The sequence below is a fragment of the Protopterus annectens genome, chromosome 3.part0, assembly GCF_019279795.1.
Source record: "Protopterus annectens isolate FY-2018-M chromosome 3.part0, PAN1.0, whole genome shotgun sequence".
Taxonomy (NCBI): domain Eukaryota; kingdom Metazoa; phylum Chordata; order Ceratodontiformes; family Protopteridae; genus Protopterus; species Protopterus annectens.
The window spans coordinates 552,282,940-552,295,458 of NC_056731.1; the positions used below are offsets into that span (position 1 = coordinate 552,282,940).

At 36.6% G+C, this 12,519-nt stretch overlaps 1 protein-coding gene across 1 annotated transcript in view; it reads right to left on the reverse strand.

The window, feature by feature from the left end:
• Positions 1-1,163: 1,163 nt before the first annotated feature.
• PAK1IP1 (PAK1 interacting protein 1) overlaps positions 1,164-12,519 on the reverse strand; it is a 999,879-nt gene continuing 988,523 nt past the window's right edge. Inside the window, exon 10 of the mRNA XM_044064976.1 lies at positions 1,164-1,802. Coding sequence (XP_043920911.1) covers positions 1,645-1,802 — 158 coding nt within the window. The 3' untranslated portion in view covers positions 1,164-1,644. The remainder of the gene's footprint in view (positions 1,803-12,519) is intronic.

Below are 12,519 nucleotides of genomic sequence, written 5' to 3' on the forward strand. Positions count from 1 at the left end.
TCACAGCTTTGATCTAGCAGTTTTGTGCAAATGTAAAACTGAAACATATAACCTAAATGTCACAAAGTAGTTCACATACAAGAGAAACAACACTTTGAAATGGCAAATAAAATTGAAGCATATTCTCAGGTGCTTTACAGAAGGCTACCAAATTTACTATTGTCCATACTTATCACAAAGGTCCACTTTACATCAGGATACATAAACAGGTTCAAAGAAGAATCCACAACAGGAGACACCCTAATGCCAACCTTGCTCATTCTTCCAAGTCTACCCTTTTTATTTAACAAATCAGGTCACAATGTGAACTGTTCCTTGTGTTTTGATACAAAAGAAACACATAGCTACAGGAACACTTGCATAACAAGCAAAATTTAGTCTGACAGTTTTGTTTCCTTAAGATTTTATAGTCCCAGACAAAGAAAACAATATTTTTAAAAATGCTCATATGGTCAGAAGTATACTAATAATAACAATGAATTTAAAAAGTATGTATTGAGAAACACTACAAAAATAATTCTATAGAACATTATCAGTTGTAAAAAATTATAAGATATACACTTGCCGAACTATTTAAGGTTGCACTTAATGGTCACTGCACACACACACATATATATATATATATATATATATATATATATGTATATATATATATATATATATATATATATATATATATATATATATATATATATATATATATATATATATGTATATATTATATATATTTATATTCTTGATTTTTCTGATGTGTAGCTTGTACATTTTACAGCAAGCCTTTCTTCCAACATCTAAAAATGAAACCAAGGTGAGCATTCTTGAACCAGCAAATTCATAAAATAAATAACTTGCTTTGCATGTGGGGCCAGCAATACACAAGGCCAATACAAGATGCATATCTAGGGTGGGGTGAAGGAGGTAGCCACCCCAGATACAAGGTGTCAGGGGGTGTGATCAGAAGATGCCAATTAATCAGTAGTGCCGCTCTGGTATCCACTTCTGTGCCAGTATTTCTGAATACTGGTAAAGAAATTAATTCGGATTGCTTTTGTGATGCAGGACAGAAACACTTCAACACCTGCTGTGCAAGTTGTAATCTCCCTTCCTACAAATGTAGCAAGCAGTTTGCCACAACTTTCAAAAGTAGAGTGATACATTTTTTAGGACTTTTTTTCTGCTCTGTTGAGGAGTGCCCATCAGAAAAAAAGGACACTGACCTGACCTGGCTCGCTCATAATACAAGGAGTGTCATTATCAGGGAGTACTTTTTTTTCTTCAACTAACAGTTAAGATAGCTGAGGGTTGCCAGACTGGGGAATGGCATTGGGTTCTAGAGGATACGGCTGTGAATGTGACTTAACAATAGTCACAACTACAGTTCTGCACTTTACAAACATATGTCTGTATCACTTCAACAGAAACCAGAATTTTGCTAGCCCTCCTGCTTTATTGGAGACACAAGTGTATTTTTTTGATACACACGAAATGCATTTTTCAGATCAAACTTCAATATTTCATTTCATCTATATCGATTCTGGCAACAGTCTTACAAGGTATGCTAACATACTGTTTAATTCATTCTGTTCAAAACAGGCACACACAAGCAAGGCACCAATTAAGATGAACAGCAGAGGAAATATCCTCTCAGCTTAATTTTGCCTTTTTCTTAGTTGTCTGATCATCTGTTTTTCTTTTTTTTCTTTGACAGTGACTCTCTGTATCCTGCAATTTGTGAATGGCTTCTGTAACTGCAGGTTTTGACGACAACTTCTTGACGAATGGCTTAGTTTCATTTTTTTCTTCTAAAATAAATCAGACAATAATGCATTATTAGTGTACAGGATGAATATATGCTCAGATTCAACATGGTAAATTATTTGTGTACTGATGGGATACTGACTTCTGCTTGAACTGTATGATGAAAGGACAAGCGTGTATCTAGTGCATTACTCTTATTAACATTACCACATACTAAGCTTACAGGAGAACACAACAGAATACTTAATCACATGCAATATTAGTATACAAAATGGCTTAAATTTTAGCAAGTTGTATTTCCATGGTTAAAATTTTCATATCTGCATTCCGCAGCTGGTGGTGTGGGATGTTATAAAAGCAAGAGAGATCCCCAAGCATTTTCCTAAAATGTTTTTGAGAAGCTGTACTGCTCATCAAGTCTGACACCTACACTGGCAACAAACAAAATTAGCAAAACCGATAGAAGGGCAGGACAGAGGCACAATGGGTTCTCCAATTCAATTCCCGGAGAGGGTGTCTTCTGTGTGTAGTTGGCTTATCCTTCCTGTGTTCACAAGGGTTCTTCTCTGTGTTCTCTAGTTTCATCCCACATTCCAGAAACACATAGTAGGTGGACTGGACACACTAAATTGGTAGTAGGTGTCTGTATGTGTTAGTTGTATCAAAGAACAAATGCAATATGGACAGCCATCCAGCTGTATGAACACTGGCTTTATCTTATGGTCCCTGCTGATATGACACACATGAAAAAAGGATTATGGCTGGACATTTGGAAGAGAAGAGGGAAATGTAGTGAAACAAAGGAGGAAAATTACAATTTTTCTACACATCATCACCAGAAGAATATGTAAGCTTGCCCTTGTGCAACATTCCAACACTGACATCCAAGTATGGCCGTTTGGAGGGGAGCTGGTAATAGTGGTGTTAAACAGACACATTACCATATAGCAAGTCTCAATTTTCTGTTCCTTTCTAAATGTTGCGGTGCTTGTCTCAATAAATATATTTAATGGATTCAGACTAGGAGGTCATAGGACAAATCAATACAAAGCACAAAGACCAGGAATGGTTTTCATCTCAAGAAATGGTGCTGAAAGTTTTCATGGCCACATTTGTGACACTGTGGGCAAATGGAAGCATTACACAGAATGGCACACACATCAGAATGCAGGGTCAAAAGTGATTATTTGACAAAGTAGTTAAAGCATCTTACTTGTTCTAAGTATAGTTTACTTATTATAACAATGATGTTCTTTACCCAAACAATATAAATGTACTATTACATGTATTACTATGTATTAGTTACATTTTTTTTTAACATCATAGGCTGTCCGTGCAGTACTTACCCATTCAAGTCTAATATCAATGAGGCATGAATACCTCTAAAAATAAATTTGTATTGAGCATGTACAGAATCATGTCAAATGTACAAATGTCAACTTATTATAGCACTTAGAGAAATAAACATCATCTAATAAACAGTCAGCAAAGTTATTCATAGTGTAAAAATGACAGCATGTATAAAAGGAAGTTTCCACTGCATATTACAAGTTTTGTTTCTTGGCTAGTCTGTGAATCACACAGTCGGGTCCTCGAGATAAGCACCCCAAAGGAACAGTCATGCAACCTGAAAGACTGAATTCATATTTTATTAATTTAAACAAAGCTCATCACACACTTATGTTATTTTCAATGTACAAAATAAATATCAAGTTTGCAGTTCAGTATTTCTTAAACATCTTATGTAAATACAGAAACATTACTTTACCATATATATATATATATATATATATATATATATATATATATATATATATATATATGTTATACATTGATGTCAGTACTACAGGATATAGGTCATACAACATATCTATTTACACTATGTCCATAGATGCTTTCACTGTTAATTCCACAGGTATACAGACAGTATATACATTCGTAATATCCAAGTTATTATTTAATATCTGAACTTGTATGTGTTCTTCGGTTCCATTAGAGTGTATTTCTAAGTTGCTGTGTGATGAATTATGCTAATATGATATTAAAGGTTTGTTCCCAAATTTCTCTGGATTTCATGTTTTTCTTTCTTTTATCTATTACTATTTTATGAGCTAAAAGGTGTTGTACAGCTACTTGTTTAAAACCCTCCCAAGAGACATTTATAGTATCTAGCCATTTAAAAGCTATATACAGTTTCATTAGTACGAAGATTGTTAAAAGTGTATTTGCTTGTTTTCTTGGTATGTTGGGTGGGAGAACGTGTAATAGAGTGAATTCCCAAGTTAATGTTGATGTTTGATGACCCATTTTTTTGTAATTGTACCTTGACAGAGTTTGAGTTTATAGACACATTTACAACTCTAAAATACATGGATTAAGTCAGCTATCTGGTCCTTGCATTGTGGGCAGAAAGGTGATTTAGATGTGTTAAATTTGTGTAGGATTGCAGGTGTAAAATATGCATTATTATTGATCATGAGCTGAGTGTATGCTAACTTTTTGAGGGGTATAATCTTCAGTGTTAGATTGATTGCCTGACTTATTTGTTGATCATCTATGGATGGTTTAATTTTTCTCCAGTGGTTAGAGAAGAGGAGGTCTTTGTGGTATATGATTTCATTTATCATTTTATATGAATTAGTAATAGTTTTCTTTGTTGTGATAATAGTTTTCCAAAACCTGCTACATGTTTTTATGTCACTAGTGGTCATAGTAGCATTTTGGAGGTAACTGGAACACAGTTCTTTGATTTGTATTGCCACCCCTATAGTGCCTTTTTTAGGCAAACTTCAAAGGACAAAACCACCACTGTAACAGGTACAAGCATGCAAAATCTGAAGGTAATGCTACTCAATGCTAGAAGTCTAAATCTCAAAATGCACTCTCTCGAGGCACTCCTAAAAATGGAAAACATCGATATCTGTGCAGTAACTGAGACCTGGTTCAAGGCTCCAGAGAGCACCCCTGCAATACCAGGCTACAACTCTTACCACACTTTTCGGCCACCAAACCAGGACAGAAACACTAAAGGTGGAGGAGTGTCAATATTCACCAAGGATATTCACACCACCAGGCTAGTTGGCCAACACAATGTGTCTGAAATTCTCCAAGTGCAACTAACACTAGGTAAGACTGCAATCCAAATTGTAGCTTGCTACAGATCCCCCACCATACCCCAAGATTCTCACTACACCCTTTTAAACATACTGGAAAATATTAAGATAGAACCAAACACCCTAATACTGGGTGATTTTAACTACCCTGCCATTAACTGGGAAAACTACTCATGTCCCAACACCTTTGCTAACGGTTCTTGGAATTCATAAATTCCAATGCCCTGGATCAACTAATCCATAGTCCCACCAGGGGCTCCAATATCCTAGACCTGGTCATTACCAACATGGCAAATCAATGCTCCATACCTATGGTCACCCCCTCGTTAGTCAGGTCTGACCATAAGCTAATCACCCTTAACATCCACATCCCACCCCCACCCCCCAGTAAAGAAACCACCATGAAAAACTTCTCCAAAGCCAACTTCATGCTACTCAAGTCAGAAGTGACAAACTTCATGACACCCATGCAGACGGGAACTGAAAGTTCAACTGCTGAATCCTACACTAAGGCACTGTACGAGCACATCCACTCATGCATGAATCGTGCCATCCCAAATAGAACCAAAATGCTCTCATCCAAAAAAAGGAAGCCAATCTGGTGGTCCCCTGCCATAAACAAACTTTACAACAAAAGGAAGAAACTTTTGCAGAAAAGAGGAAAATCCCAGGATGCAAAAAACTCCCTTACTAGCCTCAGTAAGAAACTGAGATGCCTCATAAAATCCTCCAAAGCTAGTTATGAAAATAAAATTGCCAAAGATTCCAAAGACAACCACAAAGCATTCTATAACTATGTCAAGAATCTAAATGGCAATGCTCAGATATGCTCTGAGCTAAAACAGAATGGCAATAAATATACTGATTCAAAGGATAGTGCCAACTTCACCCCCCTCTCACCCCCTAAATGGCCCATCTCAATACCAGAAGATTGCCAAATTCCAGTAATAACGGCCACACAGGTACAAAACGCACTCTCTAAAGCCAAGAATACAGCATCCATGGGACCAGATGACATCCCGGGCTGTGTACTACATGAACTACAATATGAACTGGCACCTCACCTAAGTGTCATGTTTAATCATAGCCTCAACTCAGGTTTCGTGCCCACTGAGTGGCGCAGAGCTACAGTTATCCCAATCCACAAGGGGGGATCCACCTTGGATCCCGGAAACTACCGTCCCATCAGTCTGACAAGCCTTATCTGCAAGGCCATGGAGCGTATTATCATGGAACTTATAAACAAAGACATTGGCAACCTTCAACACTGGACCCCACCCAGTTTGGGTTTGTGAAGGGCCGATCTTGCCTGAACCTGATTGACTTCTTTGAATCAGTCTCCAGAGCCATGGACAAGGGTAAGGTGGTCCATACAGCCTATCTAGACCTTGCCAAGGCCTTTGACACCATCCCCCACTCTGGAATCATAGATAAACTTACTAAGTTGGGTATTAATCCCTATGTCACCCAATGGGTTGCTAAATGGCTTACTGATAGAACCCACACTGTAAAAGTAGCCGACTCCAAATCCAGCTCCAGACAAGTGACAAGTGGAGTACCTCAGGGTTCAGTCCTGGGGCCGCTCTTGTTTGGCATCTACTTCTCTGAAGTACAGGTCAACACTAAGGGACTCTGGCTAACAAAGTTTGCAGATGACTGCAAACTGGGAGCCATTATTGAATCCCCAAATGATGTGGATACTCTACAAAAGGGCCTTGGGCTCAAGCTCAATGCCAAGAAATGTATTGTTATCCCCTTTGGGAAAAAACATGTATCCATGAATTACCATATAGGTGGCAGTACACTAAACACAGAAAGTGTGATAAGAGACTTAGGGACACAGGTGGACAGTGGTCTCACCTTCGATAACCACATTGCCACAACAGTCAGGAAATCCTTCTATGTGGCACACCTCATCACGAAGGGCTTTTCATCCAGAAAAAAGGAGGTCATTGTCCCACTGTACTCCTCCCTCATTAGACCCATTATAGAATACAACGCCCCATTTGGTATGTACCTCTCAAGACATCTGCAACAACTGGAAAGGCCTCAGAAATACCTCACTAAAAGAATCACAGGCCTAAAGCAGATGCCCTATGGTGACTGCCTTAAAAAACTCCAGCTATACTCTGTCGCATATCGTCTACTCAGAGGCAATCTCTGCTTAACATACAAGGCCATGTCAAACCCAGAGCTGTTGGACATGCTACACTTAAAGAAATCCCAATCCCTCAGAGCTACACGCTCCAGGGATCTAAACCTTGTCATCACAATAAACAAAACATGCTGGAGGGATAGGTTCCTGACCCAGAGACTCCCCAGACTCTGGAATAGATTGCCCATACATGTCAAGCAGAGTGCCTCTTTGGACCTCTTCAAGAGGAACCTTGACGATTGGATGGGAGAAAGGAAATTCACCCCAGGGATCATGCCAGTCGCCCTGCTAGACAGGGGTCCAGGAAAGTAAATAATGTGGGAAGAAACAGCCAGGGGATTGTTATGGCTAGGCTTATATAGGCCCTAGGGCTGATAGCCTAGTACCAACCTATGAACCTATGAACCTATTATTATGTGTGATTTAGGGAAGTTTAAGTTGGTCCTCATTTCTTGCATTGAGCAGTTAAGGTAAGGATAAATATCTTGGATTGTTTTATCTTTCAGTCTGGGAAAAGGGACCAAGTCCAGCATCTTATTGTTTATTTTTAAATTTGGGTTTTTATGAAGGGGTTGCAGTATTGTCATGGCTTGTCTAAGGTTCAAGAATTGAAAGAGTTTTTGCGCTAAGTTGATAGAATGTTTTAAGGGCTCTATAATGTTATAAGTTTGTATTTCTTTCTGCTTCAGGAATGGAAGTGCTTTGGGATTGAAACCTAGAGCTTTAATATATCTATAATAGATTGTCACCCAAAGAGATGACCAATTTTCCACTGACTGGTTATGTTCAGCTATTCTTAATATTCTGTTAGTGTTAATGATAGAGTAGTATATTTTAAAATCTGGTAAATTTAGTCCTCCTTTGTTTTTGGGAAGTGTTAATTTTGGATATGAGATTCTGTTTTTTTTGGGTTCCCATTTAAATTTTGTTAGGAAGGTATGAATTTGTTTGAAGAATTTATTGTGTATTATTGTCCGTGATGTCATGAATATATATAAATTTGTCTAGATAAAATGTTCATTTTGATTATTGATACTTTGGCCAAGAATGGTAGTTTTAGGTTGTTCCATCTTTTACAGTCTTGCATTATGTTTTGCCATTTAAGGTTTATATTGTGTTGGTAGAAGTCTTTGTTATTCTGGAAAAAGGTATTTAGTTTCTTCTTTTATTTTTATTGTGTTTAACAATGGTATTAGTGAGATGAGTTTGGGTGTTTTAGGGGAAATATTAGTTTTATTGAGGTTTAGTTTGTAGTTAGACATAGTCGAGAAATGTTCAATTGCAGCTATTATTTTGTTTATATCTGAATTTGGTGTAGTGCAGTATATGTTCAGATCATCCGCAAATGCAGTGAGGTATAGTTTGAAGTTGTGTGTTGATGGGGGATTGTGGTATGTGTTTTGTTTAATGTATAGAAAGAGTGGTTCTAGGTATAGGTTAAACAGTAAGGGTGGTAATGGGCATCCTTGTCTTGCTCCATTTTTTATTAGAATCCTATTTGACCAAGTTTTATTTATATATAGAGATGTGTATGGGTTGCTATAGAGAGTTTGGTTGATCTGAAGGAAGTTATTGGGTATATTAAAGTAGGGTAGTGTTTGGAGTAAGACTTCTAGGTTAACCCTATCAAATGCCTTGTGGGCATCCACTACCACTGTGTAGATGTTGATATTGTATCTGTTAGCGTAGGATATTAGTGCATCTAATGTTAATGTATTGTCACTAGTCTGTATGTGGCGTAAAACCGGATTGTTCTGGGGAGATGATTTTCTCTATCAGATTTTTCTTTCTGTTTGCAAGTATAGAGGTAAATATTTTAGTATCTATATTTAAGAGGAAGATGGGTCTGTAGCTGTCGGGGTTTTTGGAGTCTGTGTGTTCTTTTAATATAAAGATGGTTTTAGAGGCATTAAAGTGGATATCATTTATTTTACAGCTTATGTAATTCAGTGTATAGTATAGTAGTTTGGCTATCAAGGGGGAAAATGCTTTGTAAAATTCTGATGAGAGTCTATCCGGAAGCACTATGCGCTTTTAAGTGTTTGATTGTTGTAATAATTTCACTGATGGATATCAGTTCAGCTAGTTTGTTAGTTTTTTTGTTGATCTAAATTTAGTTTAGGGAATTTCAGTTTCTGAAGGAAAAGAGTTCCATCTTCCTTTGAGGTTTGTAGTATTTGTGCTCCATATATTTGAGGGTATATTTGTTCAAATATTTTAATAATGTCTTCATTTTTGTGTAGTTTTTGTCTCTGTAGTTTATTTCTGACATATTGGAGGCATTTTTGTGTTGGGAGATAATTCTAGCCAGATGGTATTTGAGCTTCTTCTGCATAAGTGGCTAACATTTTGGCTTCATAAAAAGATAGGTTCCTGGTTTCTAACATATATAGATCCTTTTGCAGTTTTAAAAGTTCTTCCTCTGGTTCTTGGGGTTATTTATTAGTTCTTTTTCAAGATGCTCTATTTTCCCTTTCAGTGTATGCTCCTCTTTCAGATGCATTTTATTTTTACAGTATGCTACTTTTTTGATAAACGATCCTCTAATTTGTGCTTTGGTTGCAGCCCATTCTATGTCAGTTGGTACCTGGGAGTTAGTGATATTTGTAAGAGCTATTTTTAGTATTGCTTCCGTTTCTTTTACTACATCCATTCTGGAAAGTAAATTAGGGTTTAATGACCAATTATGACCCCCTATTCTCTAAATATATCTTTTTGTCCCAGTTAATGTTCAGTGTGATTTTGGAGTGATCTGAAAAGAACCTGGTAGGTATAGTTATTGTTGGGTCCATGTTAATGAATATGTCAGAGATTAAGAAGAAGTCTGTCCTTGACCACATTTTGTGGCATTGCGAATAGAATGTGAATTTCCCTGTTTTATCTTCACTGTTCCCATATTTAAAAGGGTCATATCGTTTGAAATCTTGTTTGAGTTCATTAAGGGTTAATGTGGCTTGTTTATTATGTGATTTGGTCAGATTAGATTTATCCTTTTCTGGGTTTTGATATGTGTTCCAGTCACCTCCAATCACTAGGTAGTGATCTTTAAATTGGTTTAAGGTTGGGTATAATGACATAAAAAAGTGTTGGTTATTACAAGGTGCGTAAACATTAAGTACCATTACAGGTTTTGGTATTGTAGGACTAGTAAATGTTACAGAACACCATCTTCCCTCCTTGTCAGCTCTGGTTTTAAGTATTTTTTCCTTAAATTGGTTTTTAATTAATATAGCCGCCCCAGCACTGTTTGTTTCCCCTCTGAAGCTATGATTTGACTTATCCATTTCTTTCTGCCAATTTCTGCCCATTACTCTGCAGTCAAGTGTGTTTCTTGTATTAGTATGAGGTTGGCTGTGGTTTTTAATGCAAGGTGTAAGAACAGTTTTATTTTCTTCTTGTTTTGGAGCCCTTTAACGTTCCATGATTCTATTTCCCACATTTATTTATTAGGTGTATTCCTTAGATAAGTCATGTATATTAATATTATGTTTTGTTATCTTTGTATGTGTTACTGTGTGATGGTTTAGGAAAGCATCTATTTATCCCCATTCCTACTCTGTGCCTAACCACTATATCCCTGGACCAGGAATAATCGGGGGGAGGATGAAGGTTCATTATATGGTTTACTTTTACGTCTAATCTTGGAATGTGTTTTCTTTTTAGATATAGATTTAACCCATAGTATCCCCCCTGTGTTACTATATACAATGCGGACAAAGCTGAACATACTAGTTCCCTCAACAAACACTGCTACTTAATGTCCCTAGCCTCTTCCAACATACTATTTATACAATTATGGTATTGCATTTAAGGTACAGCATGTATTGTTTTTGTCTTGTGACAAATTATTTCTAATAGTATTTTTTAAAATAGTGTATTAATATACACTCCTCAGTAAATTATAGCAATATATGTACCATAGTAATATCGTTAAACAATCAATCTTGTCGTTTTTACATTTTTCTTTCATTTGACTTCTTTTTCCTCCCCTTTATTTATTCAGATTTTGGCCTTCTTTGGTGCCTGTAATGTTTTTCCAATAGCAATCTGTGTGGGTTATAAAATATATACTTGTCACCTATTTATCAGGGTTAGGAAGTATATGCATAGAGAGGAAAAACAAAAAACAAAACAAAAAACAAAACAAAACAAAAAAAAACTTGGCCAAACAGTCATTCTGCTATAGTTAGCATATTTAAGGCTATATTTACATTATCCCAAGATTGTTAGGTTATTTTACTATTTTCCTCAGATTACTTCTCTCCAGGATCTTTTAACACCTTTCTAGTATTTACATAAAACATTTAACATTTTTTCCCCAATATTAATCTATGAGCTAGCCAGTTCATTTCTTGCCTATTATTTAAGGCTGGATTTTCATTCACCTTCACAGTACTGGATGTACTGTTTTAGTGAATGGTTCAAGTTCAACAGTACCTTATTTCTTAAAGGTTTTGCTTGCAAGTTGGTTGACATATATGGTGCAGCTTTCTTCTTTTAGCTGGTGCAGATCAATTTTCGTTTTTCAGGCAGTAAAATCTTTTGGAGCTTGCTGAGATCCATTGACTGTTCTTAATGGAGCCCTCAAAATTGTAGGGGGACCAATTTTGCAGACCAATGTCCCAGGAGGAGGTTCCTTCCTATATTCACGCATCGGAAACCGCAGTTGATTTTTGCTTCCTACCCAGGCTGTACTTCCTTTTCCTGTGTTCTTCATGGCTCACATTGTGGATTTAAGGGCCTAGACAGCAAGGGGAAGCTTTCAGAGTTGGATCCCAGCTAGAGTGCTCATGAATGGGGTTGTTTTTTCACCCAAGGGTCGTTTATCGTTTTTTGTGGATTTATTTCATTTCTGAAGGTGGAATTTGCTTGAAAATGGCCAGGAATGTCTGTTTTGCCTCTCTGTGGTTAGCGACCATGTATTTAACCTCTTTGATGTAGAAGATTAACTGATTTGGATATTTCATCTGGGATCTGATTTTTTTTTTTTCTATTAGGAACCTGCAGTATGGAGATAGTTGTTTTGATGGTCTTTATTTGTATTGGGAGGTCTTGAGCAAAGGATATTTTATTATTATTCCGGGTGAGTGTGCCTTTTTTTCTTTGCTGCCAGTATGATTTTATTTACATCTTGATAGTTTAATATTTTAATATAGGCAGGTCTTGGTTTCAGTGGTGTTTACATTTCCCTCAGGACTCTGTGGGTTCTCTATATTGTTATTTGCTGTATTTCTTCAGGTTCCACTAGCAGGTAATTTATTATTTGCTTGATTGTTAGTATTAGATTGTTATGAGGTACAGTTTCAGGTATTCCTCTGATGATGATATTGTTCCTTCGAGATCTTGCTTCTAGGTCTGTTATTTTTGCTTGTAAGTTTTGTATTTTTTTTTTTGTCATGGGCATCAGTTCTTTGAGAAATAGAGTTTATTTTTATTTTATTTTCTATTATTTTGGACTCCGATTTTTCCATTCTGGATATTTGGCTGAATAAG